This window comes from Mixophyes fleayi, chromosome 7, assembly GCF_038048845.1.
Source record: "Mixophyes fleayi isolate aMixFle1 chromosome 7, aMixFle1.hap1, whole genome shotgun sequence".
In the NCBI taxonomy this organism is placed as follows: Eukaryota; Metazoa; Chordata; class Amphibia; order Anura; family Limnodynastidae; genus Mixophyes; species Mixophyes fleayi.
The window spans coordinates 44214885-44239027 of NC_134408.1; the positions used below are offsets into that span (position 1 = coordinate 44214885).

Sequence of the window (24143 nt, forward strand, 5' to 3'; positions counted from 1 at the left end):
TTCTAACAGGCTGAAAGGATTAACATGAAAATATTGACCTTTTAGAATTCTAAGTATAAAAGCTTAGCTGTTTTCCCAGATACCAGCAAAAATATGTTTTTCTCTTCCTCCAGAATTAAAATATACAGATTTTATAGTTGTGTGGTAAATAAATAAAGGTGAAAACTAAATTGTACACATTGTTTTTAGTACAAATGTATTTTCCTGAGACTTTGGGTGAATGGCATTGCAGAATTTCATGGAATACACGTATTGCCCATGGAACAACTGCACGAGACACTGGAAAATCATCAACCCGACGTATCATGCTGCCATCACAAGTGTGCAAAGGTTTGGCATTTGCATTAACAGATCTTAAAGCTGTGCAATTGTCTGTGTGTGAGGTGTATAATCATCTACCTTTAAGGCATAGCCTATATATAAGTCAGCATAAAGAATGAGGCTGTTTTGTAGAGCTCACGTTCAGAAATCATAACATCCATTTCTCTGTACCATCATTCCACCAAAAACAGTAATATAATCTGTGTCAGGAACATCTAGAATAGTAATAACCTGATACATATCTACAGTTTTGGGACAGTGATACAATAATGACACTATAAACAAAACTATTTATACGGTCACTCCCTTACATGTTGTAATAACACTAAGCATTAAAAAAACGGCTTCCTATATTTCACCCCAAAACATTTTTGGAAGCCAGGCTTAGATAATGAGATTTCTCTATATTTACTCCTTCAGTCTGCTCACAAAGCAAAATGTGCCCAGTTCAGAATGGATTGTAGTCCAAGACTGGCTAGGGGAATAGGCTTGGCTAACGAAGATGGAGTGTTCTATATTCTAACCACTAAAAAAGTTGACGAGAACAAGCAAATTTCACTTCGGGTTATAACTTATCAAATCAAGCCATAATGATCTAATGATCCTGTTACTGCATGCCATGGATTAACTTGCAAAAGAATGTACACCCCACCCACAAAGTAGGAGTTTATGGAGTATCAGCATTTTAGATTACTAGGGTGACTATATGATGAGAGCTTGAAAATTCCAGTCTAAGAGAAGAAAAATATCATTTACAAAGAATAGAAAATGCATTCCGCGTCAGTCATGTTTGCATAAGTCTGGTGGAAACTGTAGCTCACTAACAGTCCAGCATAACACCTAGTCAATAGGCAGTCTTCAGGAGTGATCCTTCAAGAAAGCAATGCAACAATCACACTAATCCAGAATCTTTGGCCATGTTGTAGAAAATGCCTTTCTTCTGAAGAAGGTTACTGGGAGAATCAAACTCCACTATTTGGCCTCTATCCAGAACCATCACCCTAAAACGAAGAGAAAAATGAACAATAACAGAATGTTAAAATGTTTACAGGATATAGCACTGTCTATAAGCTGTGAAAATGTAGACTTTTGGATGCAATTTGAAATTTTAATAGGCGACTGAAGAGGCTGTAAGTCAATAGGTATACGTAATTAACGTGCACTGTGTGTTTAGGATGTGTAAAGCACTAATAAAATTAACACCTTGCATTACATAATTATGCCTTCAGTTTAACAATACAGTGTAGACCATTAGTGCCCGAAATAAGCAGTTTTAAGTATGCCACTATTCCTATTTTGTCCACTGTGCCCCTGTCCATTCATTTGTTAGTCACAAAAAAAAAAAATCTAAACTATTACTATTTATATTTTGGAGCATAATGCAAGCTTAGTATCCTGCCTCCTAGTGGCAGGAAATTAACCAGACTTTCTCAACAAGCGTAAAAGGATATATGAGAAATACACTGGAAGTAACTTAACAAACAGTGCATAAATGCAACAACCTATAGTAATTAATCAGCTTTAATCGATCTAGTGCAGGTTTGGCACAAAAATAAAAGACTGATTACTATAGGTTTGCATCACATTATTTTACAACACTAAATTAGATATTCTAATTTAATGAACAGTCCTGCGACCATATAAAATCATAATGCTGTGACATGTATGTGTATATATATATATATATATATATATATATATCTCTATATCTCTCATATCCTATAATACACATATTTTTCTAGAAAACAACCACTACTTATAATTGGTGAGCTCTGATGTCATCACTTCAGTGCCATCAGAACTCACTAGTTAAATGATTCTTCACCAGGCATAAGACACTATGTTCATATTTGTATAAAAAGTGCATTATTGTTGAAGTCTTCTAAAACTTTGAAATACTTCTGAAGTAGATGTAAAACTGCCACTAAGATTATCTTCTTTAAACAATCCAAGTGTACATTTACCTTGTGTAATCCATGATAGTGTTGAGCCGGTGAGCGATCGTTATAACAGTACAATCTTCAAATTCTTTTCTAATGGTCGACTGAATGAGCCCATCAGTCTCAAGGTCAACGGCTGCTGTGGCTTCATCTAGAACCAGGATTTTTGTTTTACGAAGAAGGGCTCTTGCCAGGCACACCAACTGACGTTGGCCAATGCTGTAAAGTAATTAGAGAGCAAAATGCTATTTACAGGGACTACACTGAAATTCTTCCCTTCCCTCTAAACCTCCATTCGTGTTAAGTGTTCAGAACGGAAAACAGAAATATAGAGAGATGGAAGAAACGTTAAAAAGGTACAAGCTTTGTCAGTGGCTAGTAAGAAAACAAATAAATCCATGGGTCTCCCCAAAATAATTCAGAGTATTTGTATAGTATAGTCAATATAATTAAAAGTAAGCCGCTTTTATCAGTTTCAACAGAGATGTTAAACACTACAAATCAAAAATGTTTGTTAGCGCACCTGAGATTCTCCCCACCCTCAGCACACTCGTGGTTGAGCTTGTCAGGAAGGCCTGAAACAAAGGTTTTAAGGTGAGCAAGCTCCAGAGCAGACCATATGTCTTCATCCGTGTACTTCTCAAAGGGGTCGAGGTTCATTCGAAGGGATCCAGAAAACAAGACTGGGTCCTGCAGAAGGAAAAAGGCAGGTTTGCTTTCAGTTAAAGATAACATTACCCTGGAAGTCAGCAGGTTCCTTATTCTGGGAACACTGAATGTCAAGAATCAGTAGCAGCAAACTAAAGGAAAATGCAAAGTTCTAATATGCTGCATAGCGAGCTGCCCTCCTAGATCAGTGCTAGTTTCACAACAACATATTTAACTGACACTACTTTCAGAATTAAGTACGGAGTTTATAGTACAATAAGTCGGTGTGTCAGAAATAGCACAATGATTTCTCCATCTTTCCATTAACATAAATTCACCAGGTTCACGAGTCAGAAAAAAACATGGCTACGTTGTTCACATCCGACGGGTTTGTCTGAAACAAGCAATTGGTAGCAGCACTCCTTTTGACCCAGCTGTTGCCTCTTAACAATGAACTTGCACTAGCGGTAAGTAATACTCTGTATTTTAGCAAAACAAAACTACATTTTGGGTGGCGTTCTTCTCTAACAGTACAACATCCTTGTTCTCATAAAACTAACATATCAATAAGTTAGTCCATGAGGTAATCATACCTGTGGAATAATAGTAATCTTAAATCGGAGGTCGTGCAGACCAATCTTTGCTATGTTGTATCCATCTATAAGGATTTCTCCTGCGGCTGCCTCATTGATGCGAAATAACCCAAGGGTGAGAGACGACTTACCGGCTCCGGTTCTACCAACAATGCCAATCTTTAAAAGAAAGATAAGAGAATACCATTTAACAGCACTGCCAATAATAATTACCATGCATGAATTCAACAAGTGTTACCATTTCAGGCTGCCAGTTTGGTTCCGATACGTTGCCAAAGGTACGATAATTAGAGACGAAAGTTTGTCAGATGCAGCAACAGAAAGTGGGGTTGTAGGGTGAATTGGACTGTGCAAGCATCTGCAGCCCAGACATATACTATTACATAGTATTACATATCCAGTAGATTACAGGAATACGTATTAAATGGATTGCATATTGTAATTGTGACCAAAAATGGTTAACAAATTGGTGAATAGCCAACATAAAATGTCATCTCTAGTTTAAGAAGAGACACGCAGTCACAACTACAACATACAAGGTTGATTCAGCCACAAAAGTATATTTATCTACATACAGCAAAACACAAGCGTTAAGTTGATGTCTCAGAGGTACACGACTAACAATACATGTTAATATTACTTTATGAACTGTTTTTTTGGCAGCGAACACACAAAATGATATTGGTCATGTAAAATAAATAAAAGTACACCCTCTTTCAAATCTGTTTATACATCTCAGGGCATAATCAACCTGGAAAGTGTTGAGAAGCAGCAACATTTGAAAAGCAGCCATTTCCAAAGAATTTGATGTCCACTACTCTACGGTGAGATGGATTATTTACCAATGGAAAACAATGAAGACAGTTGTCAATCTTCCCAGGAATGAGTGCTCCAGCAAATTCCCTCAAAGATAAAGCAATATGATGCTCAGAGAGATCACAAAGAACCAAGACACTACATCAAGGGACCTACAGGTCTCTGGTCACTGTAAATGTTAAAGTTCATGAGACTACCATCACAAAAGGAATGGTAAACATGTATGGCTTTCACAAAGGGTAGCCCCAAGTAAACCCCTTCTCTTAAAAATAAATACAAAATAAAATAAATATTGCAGTGCGGCATAGGTTTGCAAAGTGACATGTTACCGAAACAAGAAGCTTCTGGAACAATGTCCTCCAGTTATAAAGAGGATCATGCATCTCAATTATCGAGTACAGAGGTGGAGGGGTGTTGTCTGGTGGGGGGGGGGGGGGGGGTTGTAACCACAGGTGTTTTGAGGTGTCCAAAATCATTGAGAGTCAACCACTAATTATTCTATAGTAAAATGTGAGGCAATCTGTCATACAACGGAAGCTTTGCCAAATATGGATCATACAACAGGTCAATAATCCCAAGCACAAGATATCTACAACCGAATGGCTGACATGGCTATCTCAAAACCTTGATTATTATCTTTTTCAAAGTCCAGGCCTCAACTTCATTGAGATGCTGTGGAGGGAACTTCAAGGGAACTGTACAAATGAATGCTCTCAAACATCAATGAGCTAAAGCAGTGTTAGGGAGTGGGCCAAAATTCCTCAAATACAATGCAAGAGACTAGACTATTCATACAGCAAACAATTATTTCACCTCATTGTTATTAAAGGTTGTACTAAAGGTACTGATACATTTGGGGTGGGGGGATACTTTTTTCACACATGGCTTCTTTATACTGGTATATTTTTTGCTGAATAAATCCTTATAGAGTAAAATATGTTGTGTGTTTTTGTCACAATCGATCTTTCAAATTTTAGGACTTATTGAGGACTAGACAATTGTTAATTATGTCCTGATTCTTTAATGAAGGAAACATGTACATGTTATACCTGCCTAATTTACAAAAGGTTTCCTACACAAGGTACAGTTGGCAACTTTCTAACCTATTTTTCACTTCTATTAAAAACAGTTCTTTTGCTCCATAATATTATGAGAGTTTAGCGGATGCTGGTGCCCTCTCCATTTACCTTTTCTCCACCTTGGACAGTAACATTTATGTTTTTCAAAGCCATGTCTAAATCTTCACGGTAACGCAAACAGAAATTTTGAAACTCAATTTTCCCTTCATGCGGCCAGTTGCTTTCTGGTGCTGTCTGTTCAATAGTCCATGGAGCCTAAGTAAAAAAAGATAGAATGCCAAAATAAATAAAACAAATTATAATATATTAGAATATTATGAATAAAAAAAATATAGAGATGTAGACAGAGCGATATACACCATGCTAAATATACACCATGACAATACAGTAATCAGTGTTTTCCACAGCACCTATTTCCCGGGTGCTCCATCCGGATCTTGGAGCCCAAAAGAGTCCAATTATAATAAAATAAACCATTGTTTCTCCTATTAGAACAGGCATAATTTGAGCACTGCAGCTAGCAGTGTGTGTTACACCACTGACCACCAGGCTGGCCAGGTGTGGGTAACAACCTCCAACATTTTTCAATATTATTGCAAAGTATTACAACTGCCCCCAGCCGGCTGCTTCTTAATGCCACCTGGCTGGCGAAATTTTCTGGGGAGAACACCAACCAATATTTCATATAGAGAGCTTGACGCAGTATTAAGTTGGTATGACAACATGATTGTCAACTGCTATGCTCATTTTTTGACCACCCCCACTATAAACCCCTATTTCAGTTACTGCTAGAATTCCCTTACAAAGTTCCAGCCTAGTTACAATTATAGTTCTATAGTTCTGCATTTCAAGCTGAAGAAAGAGGAAGCTTTGTAAGAGGAATTCTAAATGTGTGTTGAAGTGGAAGTTGTTTTCTCTATGTACAGCAATACAGGTTACGTTGTCTGAACAATTCTTATGTCACATCAGGCAAGTCCTTAACTCTCAGCTCTTCCCTTAGTCGAGTACACAGTTATACAAGTAATGCTGGCCACATTGATATTGCAGCCAATGCCCACTAAGAAACAAAATTCTTAGAATCAATTCCAGGCACTGTCCATCTTCCGACTGCATTAAGAAGTGATCTACCATCTCCACTTGGCCCAAGCACTCAATGATTAGACCATGTCAAATTTGGCCACACACTTCGGAGATCCAGTTGCTCAGCTCTAGCCTGACACACATGATCAATAACTGCATGGACAGCTTAGGGCTCTGCAGTGTTCTAATGCTACATAAAAGGTAATGCACCACAAGACTGCCATTTGATTTTTTGTATAAATGATCTTTTCAATAGAGTTTAATTTGGCCCCATCATCCTCCCACACCAGTTTGACAAGTGCCTCACCTTACCACTCTGTGCTGCTGTAAGACCCTGTATCTTCCATTAGTAAAACTTTGCGGCTTCCTGACCGCATTACCTGCCTCAGATTAAGACACTTGTGCACAGGCCACTGCCTCCCACAAGATCAGCACACTGATCTCCTCCAATAATCTCTGCTCACATTATAATATAATTTACGATAGAACAACTTTTTAGAATGTATATCTCCAACTGCTTCAAAACTGGGGTACATATGGAGAGGACCAAAAAGGCACTCTGACGCTGGCCAAATGCACCTTAAAACTCAGTTTAATTTTGACTTCCACTTGTCTGGAAAATGAAAAGGAGCAATTAAAACATTATCTATAGCTCCAAATAGATAAAATGGAAGGAGGTAGCTGAAAAGAGCCACTGCCCGTGTCAGGGCACAGACAGAAAACAGTCTCGGTATTAATGGAGGATCTACACTCTGGTTTTTTCCACCACTCTCATTTTTTGAGTAACAAAATTCCGAGCATATTTCACCATTCAGTGAACCAAGCAAAAGCAATAATGTAAATTCAAAAAATGCAAACACTTCCTATTGTGAAGCCAATAAACTCAAAAGGGTTTGTCAGGGGTTCATAGCCTGTGGGTCAGGAATGATAACATGGGTGGGTATTGCAGACATATTTTTCATACATATATGTAACTTTGTTTAATTAAAACATTGCGTAAAAGAGTATTATCCAAATAGTCCATATGGCAGATTGTTTTCTTTCAATGCAATACAAAAGGTTCATACCTTCCAAACCAGTATCTACAAATCAGAACATTTAATTCTGTTAACACAATATAAAACACGGGTAACAACCTCCATAGTCAAACTATAGTGACATATTTATTTTTAGACTTAAAGTGCCTGTCACTTTTAAAACACTTACACACACACACAGTACTTCTACACAATGGTTGCCAAGTCTATAATCTGATTGAAACAAATCATCTTATTGTGCACGTTGGTTAATGAGTAACTGGCTGCTCAGCCCTAAACACAAAATAATGGAATCTCATCCCATTCCGAAACCTAAATGTGAAGCCACATAAGAGAATACACCATATGCTTGGGTGACGGAAGAGGAACAGGCTATGTGGCCAGCAATACTTCTTTACTGTTACTTAAATTTCCTGCAACATGCAAATTAAAGGCATTAAACAAGATTATGTAGTATATTAAACTGGCTACAGGAATTGGAATACTGGCAGCAATAATCGGGCCAATCCCGATGCTACAGTCAATTGTGTGGTCAGCATAAGTACCCTATATAAAAATGGCTCCTGATTTTGATACAGATAAAAGGTAATTACAAGAGTTTATTTAAATTTCACACATTTTCAAATATCAGGATATCTTAAAGAACAATATTGCTGTTTATGTGGAGGAGACAAATAAACTAAGACCGTGTTCCACTTCTGGGCAGAGAAAACACATCTGTAGCTTTCAGACAGATGTGCAGAGTAACAAATTAGGGTACCCTCATACCCAATAATGGAGCCCAAAGTAGAGCACATCTCATCCTAGTCAAATATGACAACTGACCACCTGAGTTCTACCCCCGACAATGAAAACACAACAACATGCAGTTGTAGTGGGTTAAGGAACAGAAATGGTTAATATTACTGGGAAAATATGACCTGGTCTTATGAATCTAAATTCCAGCTACATAGCTCCTTTTTATACTATACGCCTCAAACACCGGGTGAAATAGGCATTATAGCAGGGGTGGTGTTATAAATGAAAACTATAATGTTTTATTATATTTTAATGCTTTTTTGATAACTGGTGGTAAGTAAAGAGTACGCACTGCATTTGACACTGATAGGACCAGGGTATGGTGAAAACCATAATCTACAAATCCATCCTATCCAGTAATAACCAAGCAGGCTGCCCGTGGTGTGATGGGTGTTTACATTGCACACTGAATTCACAGGATATACGATGAACCACAGGATGTAGGCAATATTTAAGAGTTGACTTAAAGAAGTTTATCTTAAGATCTGATAAATGTAGCTGAGAGTAAAAGAAAGTAGGTGAACAGATGTATACATGTATAAAAATGGATTTAATGTAGAACATTTCTAGAGTCGTACTAGAGGAGTGAAGATAATTAGTCGATGATTATAGAAAGGCGTTTTACTTCATTCGTGGCCACTATTACAGTATATACTAAAGCAGGCCTGTCCAACCTGCGGCCCTCCAGATGTTGTGAAACTACAAGTCCCAGCATGCTTTGCCAGTAGACAACCTGTTGATAGCTGGAAGGGCATGCTGGGACTTGTAGTTTCACAACATCTGGAGGGCCGCAGGTTGGACAGGCCTGTACTAAAGGATATGTACTGCTACTAAAAGTACCAACACAACAATTTATTTGAATACACAATCCCAAATTGGTAGTAAGGTGTAAGAACATGTGAAATGTTCTGTGTACTACAGCCTTAGAAGAAACTAGATTGATTGGAAATCTGTTTTGTGAAAGTTACGTGTAAGAAAATGTTAACAGAAAAATGGATGTATGGTTTATCTGTAACAGAAGTAGAGTTTGTAGACTTCAATGTACCTCCTGCCCCAGATCTGAATATTCCTTCACTCGTTCCACTGCCACAATATTGGTTTCCAGTTCAGAGGACATCCTCACCAGCCAGTTCAGGTATGTTGTCACCTAAATGAAGTATAATGGAAAATGTTACATTTGTGATGTTATTTATATATTTTTTTTAAATCAGGTAAAATTTTATTGCATTTTACTTTTTTTTTTTTTTTACATTCTAAACAACAAAAAAGCCCATAATATTGGACTTAATTTCCAATTATAACCCACACAGTGTTACAGTTAGATGTTATTTATATTTAGAATAGTTGCCCAAAGACATTACATACATCTACCATGGAGCAGTATTTAAGAGGTTGAGCAAGTAGTCAAGTGAATGTGTTTGTGGATATATTTACTATTGTTCTTTGGTCTCTATGTATAGTACATTACTGTATAAGGAATTATACATGCATGATGGTGCAGGGGACATAGCCGCACCACTTCTGATTTAGATGTGCTGCTGTTTTATGTTATGGCCAGGTCTGTTTAGAGTCACAGAATTATGTTTTTATAAAGCAGACAACTGCAAGGACTGACCCAATGTGAGCACATCCCTGAAGCTAAAAATGAACCATCTTGTATACAAAATGTAACCGAAAGAGTTTTCCCAAAAGAAGCTGGGGATTACAGAAATCTCCAACTGTATAACACTGCAGTACGTCAGTAGGTGTACACAGAAGCCTGGTGTGAATCTGAGCTGAGAAATGATGCTGAACATTATCTTGGAGCAAGTGCAGCAGACAAAGCTTCCTCTCTGCACCCTATGCTGCCTTTACAATTTATGCAGATACTTGTATTTCCATAGACAAATAAAGCTTGTATAGATTATTTTTTTTGTCTATGAAACACCTTAATCTCCATATCGGGTTCAGCTGTATGTTCATCATCATCATCATCCTTAATAAACCTACTAGTATGTTTTTGAATTGTGGGAGGAAACCCATGGAAACACGGGGAGAACATACAAACTCAACACAGATGGTCGGGAATCAAACTCATGACCCCAGTGCTGTGAGACAGAAGTGCTAACCACTAAGCCACCGTGCTGCCCATGTTTCCATGAACTGTGGAATGCTGCTTAGTGGACAGATATAAGAGCCCCCTGGCCCCTTGTACAAGATACACAGAGCTCAGCCATACAACTCCTTATATTACCTACCTGGCAAGCACTAATATCACAGTATATTATTTGACGGTACATAATGAGAAAGCAACAAACTTTTATTACACTGGTCCAGCATGGACCTACAGTAAGAACAGCCTTTGTTTGTTTTTTTTAATCAATGAAGCCTCCGATTTTTAATACAGTACATCAAAGTTAAAGCTGTAATCCCATGAAATATAAAATGATGGCCATTTGTTTTGCATGATTTTCTTATGTTTTTTTTTTTTAACCATAAAACCTGTAAAAAAATGTTTTACTTACCTTTTTGTATCTTAAAAGATGGCATTCATGATTTCCCTTTTGCCAAATGTCATGCGACTACTATAGCAACCACAGTCATGTGACATATGATGTGGTGAGTAGAAAAACTTTGGAACACCCCTGTTCTCAGTATGACTGTTCACAGTAACCCCCTCCGTCTTACTCTGCCCCTATTTAGATAGATGTTGGGAGGTCTCATACTCACAGATCAGGTCACATACTCCTCAGAAAGGAGCTTGAAACACAAGTGCATAGCAGCTGAGAGACTATCTTGGAGTGGAGACAATGTAAGTCTACCCCACAGATATTTTATAAAGGAAAGACTGAGTCTCAATCTGGGCTTGCAGCTTTAATCAATAAATTTGTCGAGGCAAAATAAAACATTTTAAAATCTGAAATTCATTGATAAATATAAAAGATCCTGCTATAAAAAAGTAGCATAAAAGTTGCATTACCTGTAAAGCATAGGAAACCGAGAGCCCAACCAATCCAGGACTGAGAGTATACCTGGAAATCACTGCAAACAGTGAGGCAAACAGAACTATACAGTTCCCAACAAACTCCAATCTGATGGCCAACCACCTGTAAACATTACACAGAATTATTCATTGCCCAGTTACTTACAAAATATAGTCCCAGAAAATAGTCAGGAGTGATTTGTTTAAATATAGAATTTCAAGACAATGATATCAGAGTTTCAATTGTGGACATTTCTATCGAGTCAAACCCTACAGTAACTTCATATAATTAGAAATTGAATTACAAACAAATTTTATACACATTTCAGCAACCATCTAGAAAGAAAAGAAAAAGAAAAAGGAAAGTCAAGGAAAGTCAAGGACTTTGATAACAGACAACATAACTAAACAACCCAAAAAATATAAAGATTGGTCCTAGAATAGAGCCTAGCACTTCATAAAAAGGATGGCTTGTGTCCCACCAGCGCCCAATGCTAATAATAAACTTGCCATGTACAGACTTAGAACTTAGAGGATGTACCTGTTAGAGACGATGCTTGGGTAGTAGGCTCTCTGATTTTCATCCACTCGGAAGTCATTAATATGGATGAATTGCTTCTGCTCCCCAAATGCCCGAATGACGCTAGCACCTAGTAGAGTCTCATTGAAGTGAGAATATACCGGAGATCGGCTGACTGACTCTAACCTTTTCAGCTGCCGTGATGTTGCTACATAGAATCTCTAAAGAAAAAAGGGGAAGTTAAAAAAAGAAATCTTTGCTTTTGCTGCAGCAAGCAAAATCTTCAAATTATCCAACATGCTCCATATAATATTTATTCCTTATGGATATTACCCCATATTGACAATATGAAACTTTTCCCTGATCTATTCTCTTTCATTCCATTTAACCAAAACAAAAAACAAAATACTAAGTACATTCATCAAAATACCAGTACGATTCATAAGAGTTCATGTAAACATTTCTAGACATATTTTCTATAAAGTTTTGATGATGGAAAGAGATTTTTTCCTTGGCACTGTATGTTGGGAAAAGTACTGGCTACTGCTGTGTGACCCCATCATGACATATAGAGATCCTAGTCAGATGGACTGGATCTGATCCAGCACAGTGTGACACGTGTGCTAATGGAGGTGACTGGCCAACCCAGCAGTGGAAGGTTTGAGAATTTTAATAGCTCAATGCTTGAAAACAATTGTGTTGCTGTGTGTGTGTATAGACTGAACAGTCATAACTAAAGGATATTTTAATGTTTGTGGACAATACTTTGTCTTTATTTTTTATATATATATATATATATATATATATATATATATATATATATATATATATTTTTTTTTTAAACAACGTCCTGTCTATTTTTAATAAAGAAATGGAACTGTCCAGTAAGTCTGTTAGATCACTTTCTAATAGAGTATCTAATATATACTGTAAATCTGCAGCCTGCTCTAACTTTAGGGCAAGAGAAGTGAATATCACTTTCACATTGTCCAATTAAGACCTTTAATGGTTACTACTTCTGTAACATTACCTAAACGGAAATGAAGTGTGCAATATACATGGCTTATTTTATTGGGAGTTAGCCCTTTACATCAGAATTTCTTGCAGGCAGTGGTTCAATAAACACGGTCAGAACAGCTTAACAATACTCACCTGTACAAAGAAGTAAATCAGACCCAGAGGTGGAATTATCACAGCCACAATTGGTGTTGCAATCAGAATTATGATGCAAGCTCCAATTACATTAAATAGTGACCCCATAAACATCTTAATGATCTGTGGAATCATAGAATCTATGGTATCCATCTCCTTTGAAAAACGATTCACAAGATTTCCACTGGGAGTCCGTTCAAAAAAACTCATTGGAAATCGAAGGACGTTATGAAGTAAATCCACGTGGAGATAACGAGAAGCAAGGATGCCCCCTAGGGATACAGTCGTGGAATATCCAAAGACAGCAATGCCTGCAATGTAGAAAAAAAGAAGCACAGCTGAATCCTTAATGCCCAAACACCTGTCCGCGATGAAAGCAATGCCAGCAGTATTAATGTCACTTTATAATATTAGCTTCTCTGTGCAGAATCAGTCCACCTTATAGTTTAACTGAGATAACATTATGTCCTCATATGGCTGACCCGTTAATTACACATCTGCTGCAAACCCTCCTGATAGAGAACATTCTCTGGAGTGTCAGTGGAGAAAATCTGCTTCCTAGTTCTCCACCAGAACATCTCTGAAATCGCTGAGATATTGGTTCCACTCAGCGCCTTATTTCTGGTTTCTCTCTCATGGAAAGGGAGCTCTTGGTGCTTCCCTGATGACGGTTAATGCATGCTACAGCAGTGGCATTGCCCGATTGATTTTTTATGTCCATTCCTTGCAACAGATGTCCTTTGGATAGAGCACTTAACACCACTTTCCATTCTAGCACATTCATCAGAAGCTTTTGACTCGCCCGAAGTACAAAAGCCCTGAAAACTACAGTGAAGAGTGACAGCCCCCTAAGCATCTAAGGCATGTGTCTGTTGTCACAATTATCCATTCCAAAAAGGCGAAGGGACAACACTAGTTGAGGTAGCCGACCCTGAGCCACCAGATGGGTGACTGACATGAACTTGGAGAGAATCAAATGAACTGACTGGTCAAGTGATGGTATGACCATTTTGTTATTAGGTCTTTCTAGAATTCCCTCATCTGGAAGCATGCAAAATACACCTTCACAAAGGTCAAGACCACCTACTTTCATGCAAAACAAGACGATAAATCTTATCTGTAATCTGTTCCGTGGGTCATTCCACATACAGGTCACTATGTACCAATCCCCAAGAAAAAGGAAAATAGTCATATAGTGGAACCTCCCAGGTATAGGGGGCTTATATTTAGCAAGGCCAGCTAGTTAAATGGTACAGGGCCACTTCTCACTACCAATTTATTTCTGAGCACAATTGTTCTCATTATAAAAAGGTATCACACTAGAGAACACGCGCCTCGCCTTAAACTTTAGGGGAGATTTAATTAGCTGTATAGTGTCTCTTTACTGTCCACTAGACGCTTTGCAGCGGAGATTTGACAGAAATCTCTGCTCATTTTTCTACCGTAGCTGCTGTCGATGTCTGTGCAAGTAGTGATCTAGAGGAAGACTGCTACCTTACATAAGGAAGGAACAATGTGTTGATGAACTATCTAGCTAGTTGCACTAGCACTCTCTACTAGCCCCAGCTCTATTTATCTCTCCACTAGCGACAGCACTATTTATTTTGTTTGGGTAAAAAAACAGACTTCCAGCTTGAGAGCCAACTTTACTAACCCATGCAATGAAAATATTTTGTCTCCTGGCAAGAACACCTTCTGCTGCTTGGTGCTAAACAGCAGCCCTAAAAAACAATTTGCTGGGAGGGTGTTAAGCTTGATTTCCACCAATTGGGATTCTACGGTCTGGGTTGCATGAGTTTTAAGCAAAGTCTAGGACCTGCCTTGATGAACAGATCATCCAGGTAAGAAATGATGGTCACCTGCCTGAATCTTAGAAAAACAGTCAAACCGCCATGATGCTCTTGTATATATCTTGAATTGTGAATCTGAAAAGCCATTGTTGACCCACCCAGATCAGTATACATCATTGATGCCCATGGAGACCAGGAACTCATTCTGCTCCATGCTGTTTATGACAGACTCCAGAGATCCCTTAAAAGCTGTCCACCTGAAGCTGGGTGTTCAGGACCATAGGCTGAAAATGGGCTGAAAGGATCCTTCTGTCTTATGGACCAAGAAAAAAATTTGAATAAATCCCAACTGTAATTATGGTACTGGATGACCACCCTTGAGGACATTAAAAAGCTAGTTATCTTGGTTTGTGTCCAGGAAGGTCAGTAGTAAAAAATCATCATTTGGGAGGTGTCATCAGTACTCCTCTCCCGATATATATCGAGATATATGGTATATCCCTCACCTACGATTCCTGTCATTCAAATATCTGAAGTGGTACTGAACCACAGATTCGACTTCCACCACAGGTGTTCTTGGGCGGGCAGATTGCCCTTCATGCCAACTGATTTTCTGAGTGTTTAGAAACTTGTCTCTTTGCTAACCTGTTGTCCACGAGAAGCGAAGAATTGTCCTCTAGACATTGGACGCTATACCTCTCCTGCGGAATGAAACCTAGGATGCGGAACATTAATGGGCAGAAAGGAACGCTGCTCCCCCCCATGACCTGGTAATTCGTATCCAGTTCTGGATCAAATAAGACATTGCCTTTAGGCATCTATTCCTAGGCCTTAAGCCAGAGTGTGTTCAAAACCCCTTTATTATTGCCTTGTAAACCAATGCATAGCCTAAGCCAAATATATAGACTTGAGGAAGGGGTTGTATTTACTATCTTTGCCATCCCTAAGGGCTGCCTCATTTGGAATTAGAAGAGTAGTGTTGTCTTGAGATTCCCATTTATCTGTATCACCCTTGGAGAGAGAATAAAAGGGTCTGCAGTCTGTGAGATACCTGAAAATTGCCTCCAGGTCTTACCACACTTCATATATTTATCCTCCAGCTGAGGGGAAGAAAGGAAGGAAACTTCTTTCTATGATCATTTGGCACAGTGACTCCTTGCTGTCTTGAATGGTTAGTGATTGGTACATAGCCCGCACTAAATCATACACACCACTGCCACCTCCTGGTGAAAGAAGTACTCGGAGTGTGATCCCTCAGGATTGGACTGCCACAGGACACTGATGTTTTAAAATTCTAGCTGAAGTGACAGATTCATGTGAAGATCATATATGAGATCCTTTAGCTTCTCTCCCCCCCTTTGTTACTTGATATTTTGTACTAGGGATTACATTGTAATAATAATTCCTAACTGAACACCTTTCCACCTGTTCACATAAACACATTACGATGAAAAATGAATGGATTTTTGTCAGTTAACTAATTGCAAACACTGAAACAATGGGACAAAGGAAGATATATATATATATATATATATATATATATATATATATATATATATATATATATATATATATATATATATATAGTGCAATTAGGATCATCACATAGAGATAATGCAGCTAACATTGAAATGGTCTGAGATACAGACACACAAGCACATACATGTGCATGCACATACATAAGATATTGTACCTACACATAGATTGTCATATTATATGTGCCATGAGTAAAATTATGTTATTGAAATTATATTACTACATTTTTGTACAAGATTCAATTTCATACATATAAATCTGTGTTGCAATTATGAATTTATAATGTCTGTATACAGGAGATATTGTATCTAGAAATCTGTGTGATACAGTAAATTAGGTTTAAAGGACTGAAGAAAATGTGTCATAAGAGGGAAAGTGTGAAAGTGTATAGTGATGTAAGGAGCATATCCAGGAGCAGAATAAGACATTGTGTGCATTTATTGCGTAGACACAGGATCTTTTACACATGCATCACTCTAAACATGAGGAAACCTTGACGAGGCTCTGGACTGACCTCGCCGAGCTTAGAGACCAAACTGGCTCCTTAGGAGGATCTGGCCGAGTACCCTCAGATTAACTGATTAATTCCGCTTCACCAGAAGAGGCAGAAGGCAAGTTCCCATTGCCTCCCCCTCGAGAACATGCGAGGAGCAGTGTAAGTTCTGTCATAGATTGGCTCAAAGATTTAGCCCAGGCTGGTTCTGCCAGAACCGTGGCAGTACTCGCAAGTGTGTGGGGCAACCGAAACCTCCGACTGACGTTGCACATGCACCAGACTGTGCCTTACGTTATTTTAAAGGTACATTTTGAACAAATGTAAAAAAAAAACAAATTAAAAAAAAAAAAAAAGCACAGAGGCCAAATCGACATTACCGGTCAGCAGGTCAGGTTCATCAAGGGTGAGAGAAAGGAAAGGTGACAGCTGCCGATTCACTATCGGAAAGATAGAACACAGCGTGCAATGACACAAAAATGGACCCTGCAGAATGCTAGAGAACACCACCTCATAAAAAAAACTTCCCTCCGGCTGTGATTTCAGGAGAAGAGTATTCATAAAGTTGCAGGTCCATCAATATGAATTCTGGCAAGCTTCCCTCTGAGGAAAGCCTGGCATCTCGTCCCTGCCAGGCTATCTGGGTATAGCACCCCGCCCCAGGGCCCAGTACAAATCACTGTCCCCTATTGACCAGACTGTACGCAATCAGGTGCTGCCTTGCTTATTCGGCAGCCTCCACCTGATGTAACTCTTAGTAACCGGGGCCTACACAGAAGTGGTCTCCAGGTTTTAAGGGCCGACATGGACTGTGGGTTCACTTACACCACCGCCCCATTCCCTCTCCCCCCTTGTCAGGAGATGACACAAGAATGGTACCTCCTTGGCCCGCTCCTGGAATCCAGCAGCCCTGGATGCTGTATTGATGTTGCTGACCTCCAACGGTTGGAGAGGTAAAAAGAAAAATAGCAAATTTAAGATATATATATTTAAAAAAAAAAAAAAAAAAAGGGAGGACAGAAACCTGCACCTTGGGGAAACTCAAAAGCCAGGCCCTTTTAAAGGAAAAGCAGCAAGCGACAGGGAACTCTTTGGGTTCTGCTTCTTGCAACAGGCCAGGTAGAACTTTCAAATCCTGATAGACACAAGGGGAGCAGGGCTTCAACGTCCACAACATTTTCTGAATAAAAGCACTGACTGAACAGAAAGGACATGGATGTCGACAGATTGACCAAATGTGTGTCTGGCCCATTCAACACCCTCACCTTTTCCAGTATGGTTTTTCCACAAAAAGTAGAAGGGCCATGGATTGTTTCACACCGCTAGAAGGCAGAGCTAGTGATTTAGTCGCAAAATTCACAGTTCTATTTCCTGCCACCACCCACTTCCTCATGTGACAGGACCACCATGCTGCGCTGGGCAACAGCAGTGAATGCTCTCTCTGCCTATTGACTCCACTCCTCCATTGTCTTTGCACCACTTTCAGTGACCCTAAACCTGTTAGTTGAGCCCATGCTAATAGCTATAGGTTTCAGGCTGCACTGAATATACTCTTTTGCACCCCAGTCAGAGTTGTAGTTGTATTTGTTTACTGTATTGTACTGTTCTATCATGTATTGTCTTGTTGTTTGCCCTCTGTACGGCACTGCAGACCACATGTGCCGCCCTATAATAAAACTAATAATAATAATAATAGTGATAAACCCATGGCTGGGCCTGGGGACAGAGGTGGGGGTGAGGGACTGTCAAGGTTTGAGAGGGCAGATTGAGCAGGTGTAAAAAAAAAAAAAAAAAAAAAAGCAACACACATTTCAGGGAAAAGCGGTGGCTATGAAATACCAATTATTGTAAACAAGAGCAGAAGACCATGTGCCCATCCTCTATGGAAATAAAAAAAAACTTAGGGAGAGCAGAAAGTTAGTTCTGTTACCACCCTGTCTCCTAGAACTGAAACATAGTCCATCATATGTGTCCTCCTATTGCCAATGTGAAATCACATTTTAAACTTCTTGGTATAATGACTATAAATAATTACATAAAACACTGCTCTATAATTGCAGTCCTCCAAAACATTTCTGTGGCTCTGAGCTAAACGGAGCAACTTTAAATGGGACTCAAATATTTATTTATAACATGAATACATTTCTGAAAACTGGTGCAAAACAAAGGTAACTGACTAACCTTGGGACATCCCCAATGCTCCATAAACACTAAGTCTCAATTTTGTGTTCTGCTGGGTGCCATTGATTACTTCATCATCGGTCCACAGACTGAGCCAATAGTTGGAGGACAAGGAAGCCACATGATTGCAGAGAAACAGGATGACACTCAGGAAAAAGAGGAGGACACCGGTGGCTTTCATATATTCCCAAAACACTATCAGTTTAACCTAAAATAAAAAAAGCAAACAAGTCATTGTGGGACCATGTGTATGTTAAATGTATGTAAAGCGGAGAGCATTATATTTTTCTTTAAATCTGGTCAGGTTGCAGGTGTTTACAGTGCATACAATAAATATAACAAATTGCTTGTAACAACTTACTATGCAATAAGCCCACCCAGCATAAACAAAGTACTGTTTGTGTTGGGTTAAATTGGCAGCTGCCTCATTGAAGGTTTTGTATTGTCAACAATTCTTGAATTTAGCAAAACTTGAACCTAACGTACAGGTGTCTTTCAAACCTCACAAGATTTATAACAGATTTATACATGGAACATGTTGCATTCACCAAGAAGAAAGGAAACGGAAAAACACAACTAAGAATGTGTGTGTAACCTTTAGGTTCTTTCCCCAACTGGTGACTTCACATTAAGACATTAAGTCAGTGTAGGATATAGTTTGGTACCTACTCACTAAATTGAGCAGGGAGACACACTGGTTCAAGCAGCACCTATTTCTGCTCTCAAACTAGGCAGCAGTAACAGGCTCCTATGCAAGTGGGTCTTTCAATATGCAATTCAGTCCCTGGTGATTCCTGTGTCAGGGATAAATCACTCTGCCACACAGGACATATAAACATGCTTATAGGGATAACTATAATTGTTACAATTCTTGCTCATTTATGATAAAAAATGGCAATGGTGGATAATAATGCACTGGAATAACAATACAACTTAGTTGGTATGTAAACAGCCCACAATCTACCAAGTAGTACATGGATTTCATGTGAAATTCTAAAACTTATCCTTTGGAATTCTAGTATTGATATTGGTGTAATTTTCTGAACCTGTCCACTATGGATGGGACTATATTGCTGATGTGTCACCTGGAACCTAGATCACCATTAGGATATACACAAGTCTTTGGTGTGTACTCTACTGTATACAAGAACCCCATTGGGCAGAGGAGTTTGGTACACTGCTCGCTTGAACTTTGTTCTATAAACGGCGAAAGTGCCCCTTGTAGAGTAACTCACACTGCCAGTTTTGGCCTTATCTGCTTCAGTCAGCTTCCAGTCTGCATCCGATTTCTGGAGGTCGGCAGTGCTGCTCTTGTCTGCAGACTGTGTCTCAGAGGATGCACTCAGCTGTCTGCAGAAAAGGGAAAGGTGACGCACCATGAGGGAGAACCATGTTAACATTAGAGGAGTAAAAATAATATCTTAGAGAACTCATTTTAATAGGTCAAACAAAATGAAATAGAACTGAATTTAAAATAAGTTGCACGTTAACAACCCTATGTATTATCACACAGTCACAATACTTCTAATTAAATGTTGACAACAGATCTTCTTTAAAGTGGACCCATCTCCCGCACACAGTGGCTACAGCCGTTTTTGAGAACCAATATCAGTCTCATCAATTCATCAGGTACATCGTTGTGCCTCTGGTTCCTAGTGAATAGATAGGCTGCATTCTCATGACTAGTCCATAAAATGGTGATCTTGACTTTGTTGGTGACAAGTCCACTCTAAGATCAGCCGTCATCATATGTAACAGATGATAATTTTACGCTTTCCCGACAAACAGACCACATTACCCTGGTGACTGTCTTGATAAAGAACAGTATTAACGTGACACCTACCGATGTAGAAGTCGCTCTTTGTTTTCATTCACCAGTATTCCATTCTCCATGTGTTTCTCTTCAGATGGATGTGGTGTCTCTGTGTGACATGAAAGGAAAGTAAGATGTTCATTATAGTGACTACGCTCATTCTGAAATAATAGATAACAAATTCCCTAAAATCTATTACACAACTACATCACTTTTTTAGGCAAATAACTTCCTTGTTTCCTGTTACTGCTGCTCTTGTTGCCAACGCCACCTTCAGCCTTAATGAGTAGCGGACATGCAGCTTTAGCACTAGAACACAAATCAAAGCCTAATTGCAGTTTATTTATTAACACTTATTATTGGGTGGGACATAGGGGTGGGGGGAGGAATCTGCTGTAAAGCGGTGCCCCTCTCTCTTCCATTAGATATTATTTAAGTTAGCTATTTTGTGGTCAGACGTTCGTGACAATGGTTCCGATATACTGAAAGCTGGCTCTTGATGTCACAGGATGTGTTTCTGGAGGAGTTGTGTGTAGCTGACGAGTATGTTTTAATCTATGCATTGAGTCGCAAGACCACACGGATTGAAGATCTCACTATGTAGATATGTCTAGTAGGAATTTTTTCACAGCGTATATGACCCCATGAATAGAATAGTAAATGTCAACCAGCTACACAATACAATTGCTTTCATAGACAGCAGAATACTCCATTTAACATGGACAGGTGATGCAGGTTACGGGGAACAGAACCCGACTTAGCATCGTCCCGTGCTTATCATACATTTTCTTGTAATTGTAGACATTGGACTCGGTAAAGGTTGCTGGAGACACTTCATATACAAGTCAGGGACTTCACTCTGTTTGGTTGAAGTATCTCACTCAACACAGATTACATCCAACATTTAGTCTGAGCAATCACTTATGGACTATCTCCCTAATCACCAGCAGTGGCAACAGAGTAAAAGAGAATTAAAAATCACAAAAACAATGAAATCTAGAATTTACATCAGTCCAGCCCAGGTGGAGCATACAAATTCCCCACTACAAGCACACCAATGCAGACACAAACACACTAGGACTAATTTACCCATATGTTTCTGGATCATGGAAGGAAACCCATGCGAGCCTGAAGAAGTATCCCATAAATATGTCTGTCCATATCAAAATGCTCAGCAATATACCTGTATTATACCAGCAATATACCCTGCCACATTAATATCTATAAGAGTACAAAATGCCCAGTGCAGACCCAAATGCCTAGATCAGCACACAGATGTCCAGTCCCAGATGTTCAGCCCAGTCTCAAGTGCAGTGCAGCACAAAACACAGCAATATGATAGTAACGTGCCAAGCCTTCGCAAAATCCACAATAATATGATGTCCCAGTACTGTGCTCAGTTCAGTACATATGCACCCACTGGTTGCCATCCCGTCCTCATGTATTTGTCGTGATCCCATACTTTTAGGTTTAGCACTACAGAGACAAGCCAACTACAGACTCAGACGGAAAAACTAATCAAAGCTCCACCCATCTGCATCAGTATCCAGCTTTGTGTGAAGTGTGGACAAATTTTAAATTTGTGAGCACCAGTAGCCAATTAAAAGCAGTATATCATATAACATCTCAAGCAAAGAGTGCCAATTAGATCTCCCTGCACTCTTACTTCCATTACTATGGCAGATGAACAGCAGGGAATGTGATGTAAAAAAATATGATTTAGGATACCAACATTCTTTTCTCTGAATAGAATGAGGTACACTCGAACACTGCGATATTGAGTGCAGGGACAGGAACTCAGGCATTTTAAATTTACCAGCAAAATCTCAAGCTCCTCTCCCATCAATAAAACACTGGCTATCTAGGAACCTCAGTATTTTGTTAAACAAAGCCCCAAAGGACAGAACAAGAGGCGGGGGGGGGGGGGGGGGGAGGTTCTCCAATGGGAACAAGAATCTTAACAAGACACAGTGCAAGAACAAAGAATAAGAACAGGAACAAGAACATAAAAGGGAGGGTGTCCAGTGTCCCCATTGGACTAAGAGTGAGGGACACAGGAACACTGGGGACATCCCAAAGCTGTCCTTATGCAAGTCAGCCAAGATAAACTCTGGTGCATGAAGGGGCCCGGACTTAACAGACCTGGTCTTCGAGACAGACTCTAAGCTGGGCCCCAGCTCTGGATGTTTGTGTACCAAGACCTTCAGGGATAGTCCATTACTATCAGAATCACCCGAAAGCCCTTTCTTTTTCCCTTTTTGAGCAATTGGATGAGAAGCATTCATACCTGACAGATAGAACAGTTGGAAAATCCAAAGAACCAACATCTGCAGCACTGAGACGAGAGTATTGAGAACTGCCGAGGTCCAGCAAATTTATTGAAAGCTTTGACTGTTTCGAACTCCAAAAGACCCTGGAACAGTACTGAAGCATGCCTGCCCACCTTGAAGGCATGCATCCACTGTCAACATCCTTCAGTCCCAGACAGCTAACTGGCGACTTCTGTTGAGGTTGTCACTTCTCAGCAGAGCAATAACGGCATCTTTTGAGAAGGCCTAAAAGTCTGTCCAGACAAGTGATGGCAAGTCAGGTTTTGCTTTGAAATAAGCGCTTGAATAGAACTACACAAATTGCACCGGCTCGAAGGTGAAAACCATTTTTCCTAGGACCTTCATGCAGAGGTGAAGCTACTGTGTGCGAGCTAACAAGGACTTCAACAGTGTTTCGACTACCTCTCCACCACCTTAATGACCCAAGCCAAAGCTAAACTTCTCTAAGAAAGGCCCCTGCCGCAGTGTAAATGGTCTCAAGGATGGCAGTGTTCAAAATGATAGTGGTCTTAGGTAGGTGAGTTATTGGAGCCTCCACCATCGGAGGATATACACATTTTACTGTATCTGGGGAGAGACTAAGGAAACTGCAATCTGCACGAGAGCTGAAATCTGTGATAAGTCTTAGTTTATGCATCACTAACAGGTTCTCCAACTGAGCAGATGAGTGAAAGGAAATCGCTTGTTTTTTTTCTTCTTGAAAAGCAAACTGTCTGGAATCTCCAATTGCCCTTAATCCATAGTGTCTGCCTGACATCATGCACTAAATCATCCCCCTCCCTGCAGGAATCCTTGTCAGGACAGGAGGAAACCTCAGGATCAGAATCTTCCACCACTTCACCTTGTACCAGTGAGAAAAACTCAGAATCAGACACTTCTAGAGTCTGAAGAAACCCAAAAGTTGCCTTTTCCGTAGCCTAGACGTAGTGGCAGTTGTTAGAATCCTCTCCAAGAAAGAGGATTTCTGAACTAGGTTCTGCACGGACCTTGCCAGGCCCTGAGCCCAAGCTGGCTCATCAGGCATTGTAATGGCAGAACCCCAAAGGTCCTGGGA

The 24143-nt window shown here is 39.5% G+C and overlaps 1 protein-coding gene across 2 annotated transcripts in view; it reads right to left on the minus strand.

The window, feature by feature from the left end:
• Nucleotides 1-24143, minus strand: part of LOC142097695 (multidrug resistance-associated protein 1-like) — an 86847-nt gene that overhangs the window by 2462 nt on the left and 60242 nt on the right. For both annotated transcript variants that reach the window (XM_075179755.1, XM_075179756.1), the window contains 12 exons: nt 20790-20868; nt 20182-20296; nt 18947-19154; nt 12947-13257; nt 11816-12015; nt 11272-11398; nt 9358-9459; nt 5506-5652; nt 3503-3661; nt 2785-2951; nt 2286-2480; nt 1-1322 (listed from right to left, as the gene is read on the minus strand). The exon at nt 1-1322 is cut by the window's left edge and continues 2462 nt beyond it. In XM_075179755.1, the coding sequence (XP_075035856.1) occupies nt 1214-1322; nt 2286-2480; nt 2785-2951; nt 3503-3661; nt 5506-5652; nt 9358-9459; nt 11272-11398; nt 11816-12015; nt 12947-13257; nt 18947-19154; nt 20182-20296; nt 20790-20868 (1919 nt within the window). In that variant the 3' untranslated portion in view covers nt 1-1213. The remainder of the gene's footprint in view (nt 1323-2285; nt 2481-2784; nt 2952-3502; nt 3662-5505; nt 5653-9357; nt 9460-11271; nt 11399-11815; nt 12016-12946; nt 13258-18946; nt 19155-20181; nt 20297-20789; nt 20869-24143) is intronic.